The 18,874-nt window shown below is 36.9% G+C and overlaps 1 protein-coding gene across 10 annotated transcripts in view; it reads right to left on the bottom strand.

The window, feature by feature from the left end:
* BABAM2 (BRISC and BRCA1 A complex member 2) overlaps positions 1 to 18,874 on the bottom strand; it is a 463,266-nt gene that overhangs the window by 286,549 nt on the left and 157,843 nt on the right. For all 10 annotated transcript variants that reach the window (XR_003122373.1, XR_003122371.1, XR_003122372.1 and 7 more), the window contains one exon: positions 3,773 to 3,847. Coding sequence is in view for 7 of the 10 variants with exons in the window: in XM_025405839.1 (XP_025261624.1) it covers positions 3,773 to 3,847 (75 nt within the window). In the remaining 3 variants the exon portion in view is untranslated. The remainder of the gene's footprint in view (positions 1 to 3,772; positions 3,848 to 18,874) is intronic.

Below are 18,874 nucleotides of genomic sequence, written 5' to 3'. Positions count from 1 at the left end.
TACAGCCCTACTTCTAACCTGGGCTAGGGCTCAATGATTTCTAGTTTAGAGATACTCCAACAACAATTTAGCCTACATAAACAGTACGGTCTTTTCTCACCCAACAAAAAAAAAGTTAATGTTGATTTTCTTTGCACGGTTATATTTGTCCCATCCACTATCAGCAGGAAATAGTTGCTATTTAACCCTCCAGTTCAGTGGGATCCAATAATTTGCCTCCATATTTTTGTATGATGGTACTGAAGGGGTTCCTAGCTCTAGGATTTTAACTTCACTGTCTTCTGTATAAAACGGGCTCATTATTTTAAGTGACCAATTCAAACACACATCATATTTACAAGTAAGCCTCTCCTCTCCCCTAAAATACTGTATTCTTAGTTTCTGAGCTTCTTGTTCAGAGAATAAAAATGTTAGTAGACAATTCAAACCTTTTCTTTAGCTACTTCTCTATGGAGTATGGCTTTACAGAAAACAGAAGCAAAAACAAAAACACAGCCTTCTTAGCATCATATTGTTAAGTTCACTAATTCTCAGGACAAAAATAAAGACAGGAATACACATACAGCACTTTTCACCACATTCGAAGAAAATTAAGAGCAGCAGCATCTAATGACTAGCTGTTTGTTAGGAGAAAGTATATAATTATAAAATCATCTTTCTTTGATTCAGTAACTGTAGAGAATACTTGCACTTTGATCATTTCTGTAATCTCCTTTTTATGCTAGGACCACGATTTCTCCCCATAAACACAGCAGTTGAGAAGTTCAGGGGTATACAACTGAGCCCAGTGGAACAGATATAAGACAGTTGGTCTATGCCTGATCTGTAGAGTACTAAGTATGGACTGTTTCCTGCTATACAGACCACAGAAGAAGAGGATTTGTATGAAATTTCTCATCTGATCTACATGAGCTCACGCTGGATTTCTACCAACTGCAAAATAAGAATCCTAACAAATACAGAAATATTTTTCGTGTTTATGTTAGTGATTCATCTGACCCTTTGATTTACCTCAACCAAAAGTTATTTCAGACTCTGAAATCAGGCTTCATCTTCAGAATAAATTCACTCTATCCCCTGTAAGAACTATATATATTTACAATACAATATTAAGGGAAATCATATCACTGAATATTGAATCAGATAATCTAAGCACACAAGGACATTCAGATGCTCCTTTCCCTACTCTATCACCTGTAAGAACCACATATATTTACAATACAATATTAAGGGAAATCACATCACTTGAATGGATTTTTCATTTTAACATAAAATAATTCTATTAGTGGGTAAAATAGGCACACCTGGTAATATGAACTTATGAGTGGATGATGGCCTCATCATAGTGTAATGAAATTTCACTGTAGCAAATCAACAGGGTATGCAGTCAAACTCCAAGCTATCTCAATATTTTCAAGTTCTACCTTCATTTTTATTTGCTTGAAATGATAAGGTAAAACTATATTGATGCTGGTGAAGAGTATCCTAACCCTAGGAATTCAGGAAGTTTACTTTTGTAGTTAGACTATCAATTATAGGCCTAGTAATTAGATGAGGAGCATCCAAATGCAAATAATATGTAAAGCAGCTCCTAAGGCAAACTTCCTTTGAAGAGCGTAGCCAAATGTTACAACAACTTTAGGAAAATACATCTTAAAACCCTCAACAAGTATTCTGGATTGTTTCTAGTGTGCTGGTAGCTTTCTGTTTTTGATTTTTCGGTTGTTGCTTTGTGTTATACAAGAGTTTCTCCTTTCTGGTCGTTGTTGCTTTACTCTTTTTGCATGAACTCTAAAGATCCAGAAAGACATTAGTATTGCAATGTAGATATTTTATCTACAGAAGAGACATTATTTCACAGTAATGCAGGGGTTAAACAATATTACAGCTTTGGCAAATAGATTCCATCTTTCTCTTAACTGACTGGCAAGGAAAATAAGAACAGCATATAAAGTCAGAATTCTTAAAACAAAAATACGATAATTTGATGCTCAAGAGATAAATATGAGATTATGAGCCAATAAACATTTTTTTTTTTTTGACCCTTCAAGAATATGAGCTGAGGCAACATCAATTTCAAATAAACAGGAAGACTGCTGAAACTGATAAGGCACAATAAATTAAAACAAAAGCCCTGGAACTGTAAATTGTGGATTAAGGCGATTATATAAATCATGTACTTTCATGTGCTGTTGAACTTGGCTCTAAATGAGTTGAAAGAGAGTTTTAACTGGAATACATAGAGGAGGTCCTGAGTATACACTACAAGGGTTTCTTAGAAGACTGCTTACTAGTCTAACAGAGCACAGTAATTGCCAAAATCAAATTAATTATTCTTGGTTATCACAAATCTAATATATATATATTTTCCACAACCGGACTGTAGAGAAACTGATAGAAATTGATGATTTCCATTCTTTCTTGGACTTTACAATCCTTGGGAACAGAATGCAGAACTAGTCAACTGGAAACTAAAATTGAAAGTTTAATGAACTACAAAACTCTTACGTTTTACTTAGAGAAAAAGAAAATAATTTTATTCTTTAGATGGACTGTATAGACCAGGAACAGTGGCTCACACCTGTAATCCCAACATTTTGGGAGGCTGAGGTGGGGGGACCACTGAGACCCCTTCTCTACAAAAAATAAAAAATTAGCTTGGCACAGTGGCGCATGCCTGCAGTCCCAGTTACTCAGAAGGCTGAGGTGGGAGGATCACTTGAGCTTGGGGGGAGCTATGGTCACACCACTGCACTCCAGCTTGGGTGACGGAGCAAGACCATGTCTCCAAAAAACACAAAGATGGAATGTATTAAAAAAAAATTCCCTAACCTTTTCTATGGTTTATAGTTTATATTCTACTAAATCATACTTATAACCATTATCAGAATTAACATCTACTATTATTTATTGATTAGCACAACATGCAAGCAAACTTGTACAAAGATTCTGTCTTTTCTCTAGGCAGTTATGAATACCATTAACTCTCTGAACAACATCAAATTAGGAAGGTAGAAATTTTTCTTACACTAGATTGCAATTAAAGAACCACAGGTCCAAATACGGTGCAGAGGGAGGCCAGCCAAATCTTTTTTGTTTGTTTGTTTTTTGTTTTTTGAGATGGAGTCTCACTCTATCACCCAGGCTGGAGTGCAGTGGCTCCATCTTGGCTCACTGCAACCTCTGCCGCCCAGGTTCAAGCAATTCTCCTGCCTCAGCCTCCTGAGTAGCTGGGATTACAGGCGCCTGTCACCATGTCCGGCTAATTTTTGTATTTTTTTAGTGGAGACGGGGTTTCACCACGTTGGCCAGGCTGGTCTCAAACTCCTGACCTCTGGTGATCCGCCCACCTCAGCCTCCCAAAAAGCTGGGATTACAGGTGTGAGCTACCTCACCCAACCAAGGGCCAGAACCTTGAAGGCACTTGCCAGGGTGTTTGTAGAATGGAGTGGTGACTAATATTGCATATTAGATAATTGATATGAGAGTCTTTCATTCCAACAACGTATTAAATAAAAGTGATTTTTCCCAAAATTTAATTCACCTATAATAATTTTATTTTATATGGAAAACTCACTTCTAAATGACTTTTACAGTTACTATTTTAGCTTTTAGGTAACAAAACAGCTCAATGGAACTTCATGTAAGAAACATTTTTAGTAGAATTCATCATCTGAACAAAATGCTGACAAACCAGTCATACAAATACTGAGTTAAATAATTACTTAAAAAGCTCACTTATATTCTCATACTGATAATCATATATTTTTACCTTGAGAAGGTATGTGGGGATATTGCTGAAATCCACTGGCAACTTCAAAAGGAAACGAGCTGAAAATTCACCAGTCTGTAAAAAGAAAGTTATAATAATAAGATTAAAATCAAAAATAGATTATGAAGTGACAATTATAGCCAAGGCCACAAGTTCAACCTGTTCAAAATGCAGGCATCTTCAATTTGGTTTTCCTAACATTAGGCAAGAAAAGAAGGTTGGAAAAGTAGGGGAGGATCAAAAAGAGTTCTTAAATTATTAGTTACTAAAAAGCACAATTTGAATTTTTTAAATCTGCATTTTAAATGTACAATAAAATTATAATGTAGCAGTATTGCCTTTTTGTTTCTTAAAAGTATGAAAAGAATATACAAATGTATGATTATTATTTTTTTAATCCCAAACAATAAAGACAGACCTACCCCTTTGATTCATTTGTTTTTTTATTAAAGCATTCAGAGCATATCACTAATATTTATAAACCACAAAGCTGATGGCATACACTACCACCCTTTTTGTAGTATGTCTGGAAGTACCTGCAAAGGTCAAACTTCTACCTAGCAGTGGGTATTCAAAATAAGTTTCCCATCTCCTGAGAGTCCACTATATCATTATCATTAACTGATGTTTTTTCCTAACTCCCTCCATGAACTGATCTCTATAGAAAAGAGGTACAGAGGTTTGGCGATTTAAAACATTTAACTAAGCTATAAATAATGACTTTTATTTGCTAAAACAGAAAACTCATTTAAAAGAAAAACGTTTGCCTCTCAATTTTTATGATAGGAAAGCCTAGGGAATCACTTTTTTTTTTTTTTTAAACTTTGTCATAGTCTAGAGGAGGACTTTTCCAACTAGGTCATGCAGAGATCTAGCAGTGCTAGAGAACCTCTGCAAAGGCAACCAAGATGTGTCCTGACCTGGTGGAATCCTCGGTCTTCCATCCTGTCTCACCGCAAGTGTGCAGCTCAGCCTGGCATTTTGACATGCTGTGTTTTACTTAGACATATTTGAAAAAAGAACTCCACAAATGATCCAGAACTACTCAGAGTGGATGTCCATCCTTTTCATATTGTAACTACCAAAGAGTTCCCACTCTTTAAAAAATGAGCAGCACAAACTCCAGCAAACACATCTTAAAACGTGGCAAGCGTTTACAAATATTTTTATGAGTGGGTGGATGAATGCACCTAGGCACACATGCATAGATAGCACTTTAGACAATTTCTACAAACACCCTAGCAAGTGGCTTCAAGGTTCTGGCCCTTGCCTGGGCATGGTGGCTCATGCCTGTAATCCCAGCACTTTGGGAGGCCAAGGCAGGCAGATCACCTGAGGTCAGGACATTGAGACCAGCCTGGCCAACATGGTAAAACCCCATCTTCACTAAGTAATACAATAATTAGTCAGGTGTGGTGGCATGTGCCTATAGTCCCAGCTACTCGAGAGGCTGAGGCAAGAGAATCACTTGAACCTGGGAGGCAGAGTTTGCAGTGAGCCGATATTGCACCACTGCACTCCAGCCTGGGCAACAAGAGCAAAACTCCATCTCAAAAAACAAAAAAGGTTATGGCCCTAATTTTAAAACTCTGATCTAAAACCTTGAAAATACAGACAGAAATATAAACCTTGAGCTCTGAAGATAATAATAATAACTAATATCTGCCTAAATGTTGTTTGTTTTACCGCTCACAACATCTTTTAACTTACACCAACCTCTGGCTAAGGACAGAGCATTTCTTCACTACCATAAGCCTAAACCTGTGACAGACAAGGTGGAAATGAGAATTGAATGGACAGAATCAAAGCTGAGGCAAGCCAGAGAGAGTGACAGCAGCCACTGTGCCACCAGGAATGCCAATGGTGAGAAACAGGATGGATGCTCAGAGCTGAGTAGCTATTCTCAGCATTGAATGCCATTATGTGCAGGCTACTCACAACTCAGCACTTGGGAGAATACTTAAGAGCCACTAAGGATCTACAAATAGCTCATCATGGTGGGTGGGAGAAGGTTTGTGAGATCCTATTATAATTCTTGCCTTCTGTTATAGTCCAAGATTACCAAAAGGTGTGGTTTTGGTATTATGTTAAGCTCCTAGATGACTCTAAAACTAACATACTCTGGTAAGTGTGGTTCTTTGGAACAAGACACAGCTAAACCTAAAAATGTCTGTTTTTAAGTACAAGGGGTCATACTTCGAAAGGGGTAAGTGTAGAGGCAACAATAACAGCATAGAGTTAAATGGGAGCTTCTAAGACGGACGCCTAGCCCAATGAGAGTTTGGGGGTGTAGAAGGAAAGACAGAAAAGTCTTCCCTTAGCGCTGTGTACAGTGCTACAGAAGAAGGACCACTCATGAAAGAATACATGCTCCAGGCCAGGCGCAGTGGCTCACGCCTGTAATACCAGCACTTTGCGAGGCCAAGGCAGGTGGATCACAAGGTCAGGAGTTCAAGACCAGCCTGACCAATATGGTAAACCCTGTCTCTACTAAAAATACAAAAATTAGCCAGGCACGGTGGCATGTGCCTGCAATCCCAGCTACTGGGGAGGCTAAGGCAGAAGAATCACTTGAACCCAGGGGAGGCGGAGGTTGCAGTAAGCCGAGATCGCACCACTGCACTCCAGCCTGAGAGACAGAGCAAGACTCTGTCTAAAAAAAGAAAAAAAAAAAAAATCATGCTCCCAACAACTGTCCACATTCTCTTTCTCCTATATAATTAATTTTCCCTTCTTTACTCAATCACTTTCATCAGCATGTAAACATCATTTTTTAAATGTCTCCAATCACTTCATATCCTTCTTCAGCTCCCATTTCATTTCTCTGTTTTACTTTAAAAAATAATCCCCTGTAAAAAATTAACCTATATTTGAGGTCTACATTTCCTCTTTTATTATTTTCTCTTAAGTCCTCATCAGTCAGCCTTTCCCCACCACCACTCCACCAAAACAGTTCCTCAAGGTCACCAATGACCTCTCCATTGCCAAATTCAATGATCATTTCTCAGTCTTCATCTTAGTGTTCTATCAGCAGCATTTTGACACAGCTGATCACTCCTTTCCTGGAACATTCTTTACTTGGTTTCCAGAATCCCAGTTTCTCTACTTCACTGGCCCTCCCTCTGGTCTCCTCAACCCTTGAATATTGGAGATTGGGGTATACCTGGGCTTAACTCTAAGACCGCCTTTCTTTATTTACATGCCCAGATGATCTCATCCAGGCTCATGACTTTAAATAAAGTATATGCTGATCATTCCCAACTTGTGTATCTCCATCCCAGACCCTTTTTTAAATTCAAATTTCATTTATCCAACTCCTATAAACAAAACTCAATTCCTGATTGTGTGCTCTTCTCTTGGTATTTATTCCTCATTTCAGTAAATGGCAATTCTATTCTTTCAGTTACTCAGGCCAAAAACCTAGAATCATTTTTGACTCCTATCTTTTCCTCTCACCTCACATTCAGAGTGGTGGCAAATCTTGTTAACTCTCCCTTCAAAATATATGAGTCTCCCTTCAAAATGTTGACTTTTGGACTCTCCCTTCAAAATATATCCTGAATCCAACCACTTTTCACCACCTCTATAACCACCTGATCTGAACCACCTTTGTCTCTAAGCCTCGACAACTGCAATTGCCCCTAACTGTGTCAGCCCTTGTTCGCCTGCAGTTTATTCTCATGACAACAGGCAGAGTGATTCTTTCAACACATCACTTGGATTCTAATCCTCATTTGCTCAAAACTATCAAATGGTCAGGATTTAGCTCCTTTACAGAATAATTTGACAAGGTAACAATTGAGCAAAGATGGAAAGAGGGTAAGAAACAAACCATGTGGAACTGAAGGAAAAACACCCCAGGCAAAGAGAACAAGTATAAAAAGGGTTGATGCAGGAGTGTGTCTCTGTGTTCAGGGGATGGCAAGAAGGTCAGGGTTACAGGAGCAAATAAGCATTAACACGGATCAAAGTCACCCAGAAACTCTCTCTTCCATGGTATGAGCAATTTCTAAACCCCTGGAGGACGTGCAACAATCATTCATAAAATTAGTGCATGAGAAAATGGCTACTACATCTATGTGGAACAACTGTGAAGTCATTCCTGGGGATGTTGAGGCAAGCTTTTAAAAAGTACCATGGGATTCAAAGAGTTTGGGGAAGGGAATTGGAGGGATGATGATAAACCAAACTCAAGTTTTTTCTTAATTTTCAGTTTATAAAGCAAACCACCTACCAATAAGTAAATAGCCATTACACTACCTAAAAATGTCAACCTGTAACCTGTAAATTAAAATGGAATTTTAAAACTTTTAAACTCAGAGGTGTGTGTATATATATATGACTGGTTTTTTTACATATACATACATATATAAACAACAACAAAAGTGAAATGTAGGATTTTAAAAGTTAAAATAACTCTTGTACATATACGGTAATAGGAAAGATAATTGCATATTTAGCACTTGGACTCATTTGAACTGCTAGTTATTTTAGTCCATGCACTGCATTTTAGCTCTTTTGCCCTATTTTAGTTTGTACAATATATTTTTATTCTACCAGCTATTTTAGACCAACATTCTTTTAAAAACTCTCAGATGATCCCTACTTTATTTCTTCTCAAAATGTTGATCCTAGAATTAATATAAATTTGTGTTTATTGGCAACAGGCTGATTTACACAACTAATGTCATACTGAAAGAAATGTTGGTCCCAGGACTAATATAAATTTTTGTTTATCAGCAACAGGCTGATTTACACAACTAAATTCATAATAAAAGAAATAATACTATGAAGGGAATTTGGGAAACCATAAAAAGCACTTTATGATTGCCAATTTTCAAGCCTATCATACATTCCTTATTTTGCCATTGGAAGAACAAAGAAAACTCAGCACTTGTTTCTGACAGCAGTGGAAATGTTGAACACTAAGACTCAAGAATTCAGTTTTCCATTCTGGCACTGATTTTCCTTATGAACTATAAGCCAATCATCTTCTATGAAACTGAGTACACGATAATTTTAAAACAATCTTAATGTAAAATTAAGTTATAACCCGTAAATGAAGAGCAAAACAAGTGAAAAATCCTTGTTCGACCTCAGATAATGACTTTTCATGTGGTTTTATATTTGAATTTCCAACGGTTATTCAAGCAATTTATGGTCACTCAGTTGTAATGTCAAAGATTGCTTTCACAGCAATCTTTCCTGTAAGCTGAAAATGAGACATTTAGATGCCGCCAAGTGAACAGAATAATTTGATTTTTTTTTTTTTTTTTTTGTGAGTCCTTGGTCAAAATCTTCTCTTGGATAGATGTAGAAAATTATCTAACCTATGACTGTTAAAATGTCAGCCTTTCTGCCAACTGTCTTAATGGCAATTTCCCCAGCATTAGCAATAAATATGTGCATCTTTCCTTTTTTCAAGTTATAGTACATTGGCAAGTAACTTAAACTAGCAAGACTCTGAGTTTTGGCAATTTATTAGGTCTAAGCTTTTCTTCTGGTAATCACAGCTGTGACAGTTTTCTTCTCCTTTTAGAAGTAACAGGTAGACATTTTGTGCAGAATGGAGTCCAAGTTCAGGTTGCTCTGTAAGGGAAAATTTTACTTCCTTTCTTAGAGACACTTCCCTCATCAACAAACAAGCGTTTATCTGAAATCGACTGTTCTTACCACTTAGACAGCTAAAAGCTAAGAAACACTCGAGTGATTATAACTTTAGCTGGGTGACAAACTGGTAAGGCTGATTCTTCAAATGGACTCTGAAAACCAGTAAGCCTAAATCTGGAGATTGTTCCGTAGCACATGCATAAATATACACTACATGTGAAAAGGAAAGCCAGAGTTAGTCTAACTAGAATTTTATAATTTACAAAATGTTTTCTAAGATATGTCATTTAATTATCCCCAAAACCCTGCTTGGTAGATACAATTCATTTATACTCAGAAATGAGAAAACTGAGGCCTAGAATAGTCAAGAAACTTGCCTATAGTGATTGAGAGAGTAACAGTTACAGAGCTCAACCCCAAGACTCAAGGTGTATTCATCCATTCATGAGTATGTATTAAGGGCCTGAAATGTGTCAGGCACTCTGCTAGGCATTGCAAACTGGTGAGTAAAAGAGACAGGACCACTGCCCTTATGGAGCTTATAGTCTAGTAGGTGAGTCAGATATGAATCAAAATAATCACTCCTATCAATTATAACCTGTGTGGAGAAATGGGAACATTTAAACACTGTTAGTGGGAATGTAAATTAGTTAAGGCAGGTGGAAAGCAGTTTGAAGATTTCTCAAAGAACTAAAAATAGAATTACCATTTGATCCAGCAATTCTACTACTGGATACATACCCAAAGGAAAATAAATCGCTCTACCAAAAGGACACCTGCACTTGTATGTTTATTACAGCACTGTTCACAATAGCAAAGACATGGAAACTACCTAGGTGCCCATCAATGGTGAATTGGATTTTTAATATATACCATAGAATACAACATAGAAATTAAGAAAAAACAAAATCATGTCCTCTGCAGCAATATGGACGTAGCTGGAGGTCATTATTCTAAGGAAATTAATGCAGAAACAGAAAACCACATACCACATGTTCTCACTTCTAAGTAGAAGCTAAACACTGAGTACACACGGACATAATGATGGGAACAACAGACACTGGGGATTCCAAAAGGAGGGAGGAAAAAAGAGGACAAGAGTTGAAAAACTTCCTATTGAGTACTATGTTCACTATTTGGGTGGCAGGATCAACAGAAACCAAAACCTTAACATCACACAACATAACCCTGTAATAAACCTGTACATGTACTCTCTGAATATAAAATAAAAAATAAATAAAATAAATTATAACCTGTGATAAATGCTATCAAAAGGCACAGTGCTCTGAGAGCAAATTCCAGGAGGAAATGAACCATCTAGGGTTGGGGGCTCATCACTTGGAGGGAATTTTTTTAAAGCTAAGTCAAAAGACCACATGGAAAAACAAATAACACTAGGCAGGAAAGGTCTAAAGAAGAAACGCAATGAGAGGGAACTATATATAAAGCATAAGTTTTCTCTGGTCATTTAAGATTTTCTCTTTTTGTCTGGTTATCAGTATTTTTACTATAATGTTTTTAGTTTTTCCTTGCATTTATCCCAGCAGAGGTTTGTTGAGCTTCTTGAATCTGTAAATTTCTGTCTTTCACCATGGAAATGTGTTATTTCATCAAATGCTTTCCTGCCTACTCCCTTTCTCTTCCCCTTCTAGGACTCCCGTTTCTTGTATATTAAACATTTTGATACTATCCCATAATATCAAGGCTCTGCTTTCCTTTCTTCCAAGTATCAATGTCCATCCAGTATCTGCCTGCTTTGATCACTCTCTAGTGTTCTCAGGCAAATGGCTTTATATTTTGCTCAGAGCTCTGAGCTGTTGTGAAGAGTCAGGTCAAAAGGAGCTACTTGGCCATTACAAAAGTGCAACTTGACAGAAATCTACAAATATTTTAATATACTGTTGACAATACTATGGAGAAACAACCACTTTCATATATTGCTGCTGGGTTAATAAACCTGTATAAATTTTACAAAAGTTACTTTGACAATAAAATTATGAACACACAATCTTTGATCCAGCAATTCCACTTCTAATTATTTATCTTACAGACATACCTGAACACATGCAAAGTGACATATATACAATATTATTTATTACAGTATTGTCCATAACAGTGAAAGATTAGAAGCAAACTTAATATCCAATAATAGAGCTCAGATGTAATAAATTATGATTCAATTATACAATGTAATAATACACAATTGTAAAAAAAGAACAAAGGTGTTCTATATATGTTTATACAGAAAAAATCTCTGAGCTATATTAAGTCAAAAGGAAGATCCAAAACGGTGCATAATATATGTTACCATTTGCATAAAAAGGGGGAATATATATTAATATTTGCTTATATATGTACAAACTAACTGAAAATCTATACTAGAAAAAAGTTATATTAGTGCTTACCTGGATAGGAGGAAAGTGGTATGATTTGGGTGGACAAAGGACAAAGATGGGAGGGAGACTTTTCATGATATTACTTTACATAGACTTTGATTTTTGAACAATATGAATACACTATCCATTCAAAAAAATTTTAAGGAGTTAAAAAAATAAAACTAAAAGCACATATAATGAAATGTCCACAATTCAGGCATTATTCATTCATTCATTCATTGAACAAATATTTACTGAGCACATACTGTGCCAAGTACTAGGCTAGAAAATGGAGAATTTAAGACAAAACAGTCTATATGTCCTCAGGGAACTTAAAGTCTATTTTGACTAGACTGGCAATTAAACAAAACAGTATGATGTGGTAAGTGTTTTGACAAAGATAATTCACAGGACACTTTGGAAGTAATTTAGTCAGGACACTTAGTTTCCAGTGACAGAAGAACTCCAATTCAAACTAACTTGAACAAATAAAAGAGAATTTATTGAAAGGATATGAGGGATCTCATGAAACGTAGGGATAAAAACATAGCATGGCCTCAGTTCCAAGGATTCTAATACCCACAGAATTTTCTCTTAGTCTCTTGTCTCTGCTGTCTCTGTGCTTCATTTTCCTTTCTATTTGCCAGCTTCTGATTCTTTTGACCAGATGTTATTAGCAAAAAGTTCCCAGATTTACAGGTTACAGACCAATTACTCATACAGAAACCGATCTCATTCCCTCAGTACTAACTCCAAATTCCCAGGGAAGAATTCTGTTTGGCTTAGGTGAGCCTCCCTGATCTAATCAACACATTTCCACAGTTCTTTGAAGTAAAAATGGTACCATAAATTCTTGAAAATAATTGAAAAACTAGGAAACTCTTTTCTGAGAAGGAAACAGATTGCATCATTTGTACATTTCCAAAAACAATTTTTTAAACACCTGAAGAGTTTTTGTACAGAATACTTGAAATGTAGGATTCTTTTTGTCTTTTGCCTTTTAGTACACAAGAAAAAAAAGGCACTAAAACCCGCCTCAGCTGGTCCTTCGACAACACTTGTCCATTTCTTTCATGGCGAGAATACTGTGCAAGGAGTGCATCATACATCGAAACGGCCACCAAAGAGATGGAGCAATGCACCCATCATTTCAGAACAAATGAGTGGCCTCACAAAGATGAGCAAGGTGGCACAATTAGAGTCCTTCCTCACATGCTGTTCTGAAAAGTATAGGCAAAGGAAATGGAAAGGATTTCCTTTGCGTTTCGTATGCTTCCTGAAAATAAGGTCTTTTCCACTCGATGCATCCTGCTGCTGAAAGAAACTTGAATTTCCTACTGATACGTCTACTATTTAAAAAACAAGAACAGAGTTCCTTTGGAATATCACCATGATTTTAAAAGTTATCACCTACACCTTTAATATCTTGAGATATAAAGTAATTTAGATAGTCACACACTACTTTTTATTAATAAGGTTAAAATCCAGAGATATAAGCTATTGTAAGCAAGATCTTAAGTATTTCCGTTGACATACGAGTCAAAATTCAGTACAACAAATTCCATTGCAAAAACAATTAAAAAGGGAGCCACTGTCGTAGTTCATTTATTTTAAAGAATGTCCAACTCCTAAAAGTTCCATGTGGTTAAAAACTAAACTAAACAAATATGGTCAATTCTTTGGAGAATACTGTGGCATATCTGACCACCACACTACACCCTTTTCAAAGAAGCCACCACATGTTAACCTTCAAGTCAAATGCATTCAGGACATAACCCCCAAGCAGCAAAAATTAAAGGGGGATTATGGGCAAAGGCCCCTGCATGCCCTGCTATATATGGCTGACTGGCATGACCAGAGCACCTACTACATCCTCATGCCAGTAGCGGAAAGGCCATCCACTTCCAGGCTCCCTAGATATTTTGATCTTTCTCTTAGCAACTCTTACCCTCCTCTCCTATCATGCTAGACCAGTGTTGTCTGAGAGAAAAATAATGCAAAGCACAAATGTGAGCCATATATATAATTTAAGATTATTTAACATTTTCTAATAGTCACATTTTAAAAGGCAAAAAGAGACAGGTGAAAAGTTAGTAATACATCCCAATATATCTAAAATATTAGCATTTCCACATGCAGTCAACATAAAAATTATTAATGAGATTTTTTGTACTAATTCTTCAAATTCTGGTGTGTATTTCACATGTGCACACATCTCAGCTTCGACTAGCCACATTTCAAATGCTCAATAGTCGCATGTTTGACTAGAAGTTCCTGTATTGGACAGCATCGTTCTAGACATTTTCCCATTAACATTAATCCCCACATTAAGGTAAACACTCCCTACTACAAATACCTAAAGACCTACATAAGCTACCAAATACCACAAACCTGAAAGATTATTCACAAGCAGATTGATAAATGTCAGCAGGTTAATGGGAATGACCATGGGACAGCCTCTTTTAGCCAATGTCTTTTTTCTTTTTCCTCCAAAAACTGTCTAAACCTATTGCCTTTACTTCCTCTTCTCCACCTCTCTCCCTAATACTCTGAAATCTGTTCTCCCATCCTCAGAAGTCCATCAAAACTGCTGCTGGTAAGATAAGCAACACTCTCTTTTCTAATTTTCACTTTTACCTTGCTTTCTACACTTTATCTGCACCTTGGAGGTCACAGCCTCTATTGGTCCACATATGGTAACTTTATGACTAACAGCATTTTGAGAAAGGGGGACAGGAACAATCATTGAACTGGCACTTATTGAGCACCTATTATAATAACTTACTTCAAGTATATGCCAAAAAAAGCCAATAATAATACTTTATATTACTTGACTCCATATTTACTCAACACTCTGTTTCCCACACAAGATCTAATTTAACCTTTGAGTTGAGGTCCAGGCAACAGTGTAGTTATCTCCAGGAAAGTGACACATGGAAAACCTATAGTCACACAAAAAGAACTGGTGGCAGAATGAAAACCCAAAGCTGCTGCTCCCTAGATCACTTTCCCTCTCCAACACATCTTCAAATGGCCTCTGCATAGAGGAGCTCACACTCAAACACTGCTCAGATACTTTCCCTTTGCACATAATACCGCAGCACGATGACATGATGGAAGCTTAAGACATTAACTCAAGTGAGGAGATACCATAAAATGGCTCCTTTCTTTTCTCCACAATATTTTTAAATGTTGCCAGAGCTTAATGGATAAGCCAAAGATTCTTAAAATCTTACTAGGATTTGGGTCAGATACAAGCAAAAAAGGTAATTGTTTCACATCCCATCATAAAAGGATAAATCATTATTAAGGAAAAAATATGTTGCTTAAAAAACTGCTTTATCTCACAGATAACCCATTGATGATCTGTATATGTAAACTATATGATTTTGGAATAGCTTAAAACTTACATTTCATATCTCAAAAAAATAACACTTTAATCAAAATGTTAGGTATGATAAGCCAATTTTAAGTTCTGGGAATCAAAACAAATCAAAATAAAATTCACAAATTTGCTTATTGTGCATTGTTGCAGTTAATAAACACTGTGTTTGAATACCTGTCCTCTCCAAAACTCATGCTGAAATTTAACCCACAATATGGCAGTATTGAGAGGTGGGGCCTCTCATGGGTTAATGGGTTAATGGATTCATGGGTTATCATAAGAGGGGACCTAGTGGCATTACAAGAAGAGAAAGAGACCTGAGCGAGCATGTTAGCAAGCTTAGCCCTCTCGCCATGTGACGCCCTGCACCATCTCAGGACTCTGCACAGAGTCCCCAACACCAAGAAGGCTCTCACCAGATACAGACTCTCAACCTAGGACTTCTCAACTTCCATAATTGTAAGGAATAAATTCCTTTTCTTTATAAGTTATTAGTTTCAGGTATTCTGTTGTGAGCAACAGAAAACGGACTAAGACACACTGGTTCTTCTGATACACACATCCATGACAAAAATGTTAACAAGGCAATATAAAATAGAGATAATAAATAATAATAATAATAATAATAATAGAGGCAATAAAAAATGAAACCTTAGGATTTACCCATTGAGAAAATGTATGATGTATCTTTGTTTTGATATATTATACCAAAACAGGATATATGCTTTTAATAGTAGTTCTTACATTATGGGAATTCACCACTTTAAAATTATGATCTTAAAAATAGCTCTGCTCAAACAGGTAGCAGTAGATATCGTTGTGGTAATGAAGTATCTGCATCTTGATGTCAATGGTGATTAAAGGAAATTACATGTGTGATGAAATGGCACGGAACTATATGCATACATTGTACCAATGTCAACTTCCTGGTTTCTGTATTTTATTATAGTTAAAGAAAATGCAACCACTGGGGAAAACTGAGTGAAGGATATTCAGGATCTCCACTCTGCAACTTCCTATAAATCTATAATTATTTCAAAATGAAAATGTTTACAAAATATAAAATAAATACACAGTTCTTAAATTTTAACCTAAATATTCTTTTTTTATTTCTTCTATTTTTTTTCTTTTTTATTATACTTTAAGTTCTAGGGTACATGTGCACAACGTGCAGGTTTATTACATATGTATACAGGTGCCATGTTGGTGTGCTGCACCCATTAACTCGTCATTTACATTAGGTGTATCTCCTAATGCTATCCCTCCCCACTACCCCTACCCCACAACAGGCCCCGGTGTGTGATGTTCCCCTTCCTGTGTCCAAGTGTTCTCATCGTTCAATTCCCACCTGTGAGTGAGAACATGCGGTGTTTGGTTTTCTGTTCTTGTGACAGTTTGCTGAGAATGATGGTTTCCAGCTGCATCCATGTCCCTACCAAAGAAACAAACTCATCCTTTTTTGTAGCTGCATAGTATTCCATGGTGTACATGTGCCACATTTTCTTAATCCAGTCTGTCATTAATGGACATTTGGGTTGGTTCCAAGTCTTTGCTATTGTGAATAGTGCCGCAATAAACATACGTGTGCATGTGTCTTTATAGCAGCATGATTTATAATCCTTTGGGTATATACCCAGTAATGGGATGGCTGGGTCAAAAGGTATTTCTAGTTCTAGATCCTTGAGGAATCACCACACTGTCTTCCACAATGCTTGAACTAGTTTACAGTCCCACCAACAGTGTAAAAGCGTTCCTATTTCTCCACATCCTCTCCAGCACCTGTTGTTTCTTGACTTTTTAATGATCACCATTCTAACTGGTGTGAGATGGTATCTCATTGTGGTTTTGATTTGCATTTCTCTGATGGCCAGTGACGATGAGCATTTTTTCATGTGTCTGTTGGCTGCATAATTGTCTTCTTTTGAGAAGTGTGTGTTCATATCCTTTGCCCACTTATTGATGATGGGGTTGCTTGTTTTTTTCTTGTAAGTTTGTTTGAGTTCTTTGTAGGTTCTGGATATTAGCCCTTTGTCAGATGAGTAGATTGCAAAAATTTTCTCCCATTCTGTAGGTTGCCTGTTCACTCTGATGGTAGTTTCTTTTGTTGTGCAGAAGCTCTTTAGTTTAATTAGATCCCATTTGTCAATTTTGGCTTTTGTTGTCATTGCTTTTGCTGTTTTAAACATGAAGTCCTTGCCCATGCCAATGTCCTGAATGGTATTGCCTAGGTTTTCTTCTAGGGTTTTTTATGGTTATAGGTCTAACATTTAAGTCTCTAATCCATCTTGAATTAATTTTTGTATAAGGTGTAAGCAAGGGATCCAGTGTCAGCTTTCTACATATGGCTAGCCAGTCTTCCCAGCACCATTTATTAAATAGAGAATCCTTTCAATCTGAGCACCTCTCCCCCTCCAAAGGAATGCAGCTCCACGCCAGCAAGGGAACAAAGCTGGATGGAGAATGACTTTGATGAGTTAAGAAAAGAAGGCTTCAGACAATCAAACTTCTCCGAGCTAAAGGAGGAAGTTCAAACCTATCGCAAAGAAGCTAAAAACCTTGGAAAAAAGATGAGACGAATGGCTAACTAGAATAACCAATGTAGAAAAGTCCTTAAATGACCTGATGGAGCTGAAAACCATGGCACAAAAACTATGTGATGAATGCACATGCTTCAGTAACCGATTCGATCAACTGGAAGAAAGGGTATCAGTGATTGGAGATCAAATGAATGAAATGAAGTGAGAATTTTAGAGAAAAAAGAGTAAAAAGAAAGGAACAAAGCCTCCAAGAAATATGGGACTATGTGAAAAGACGAAATCTACATCTGATTGGTGTACCTGAAAGTGACGGGGAGAATGGAATCAAGTTGACAAACACTCTGCAGGATATTATCCAGGAGAACTTTCCCAATCTAGCAAGGCAGGCCAACATTCAAATTCAGGAAATACAGAGAACGCCACAAAGATACTCCTCGAGAAAAGCAACTCCAAGACACATAAATGTCAGATACACCAAACTTGAAATGAAGGAAAAAATATTAAGGTCAGCCAGAGAGAAAGGTCGGGTTACACACAAAGGGAAGCCCATCAGACTAACAGCAGATCTCTTGGCAGACACTCTACAAGCCAGAAGAGAGTGGGGGCCAATATTCAACATTCTTAAATAAAAGAATTTTCCACCCAGAATTTCATATCCAGCCAAACTAAGTTTCATAAGTGAAGGAGAAACAAAATCCTCTACAGACAAGCAAATGCTGAGAGATTTTGTCACCACCAGGCCTGCCCTACAAGCCCTCCTGAAGGAAGTACTAAACATGGAAAGGAACAACAATACCAGCCACTGCAAAAATATGCCAAAATGTAAAGACCACCAATGCTAGGAAGAAACTGCATCAACTAACGAGCAAAATAACCAGCTAACATCATAATGACAGGATCAAATTCACACATAACAATATTAACCTTAACTATAAATGGGCTAAATGCCCCAATTAAAAGACACAGACTGGCAAATTGGAAAAAGAGTCAAGACCCATCAGTGTGCTGTGTTCAGGAGACCCATCTCATGTGCAGAGACACACATAGGCTCAAAATAAAGGGATGGAGAAAGATCTACCAAGCAAACGGAAAACAAAAAAAGGCAGGGGTTGCAATCCAAGTCTCTGATAAAACAGACTTTAAACCAACAAAGATCAAAAGGGACAAGGCCATTACATAATGGTAAAGGGATCAA

The sequence above is a fragment of the Theropithecus gelada genome, chromosome 13 (assembly GCF_003255815.1).
Source record: "Theropithecus gelada isolate Dixy chromosome 13, Tgel_1.0, whole genome shotgun sequence".
Taxonomy (NCBI): Eukaryota; Metazoa; Chordata; class Mammalia; order Primates; family Cercopithecidae; genus Theropithecus; species Theropithecus gelada.
This window is presented reverse-complemented; position numbering and strand designations above follow the sequence as displayed.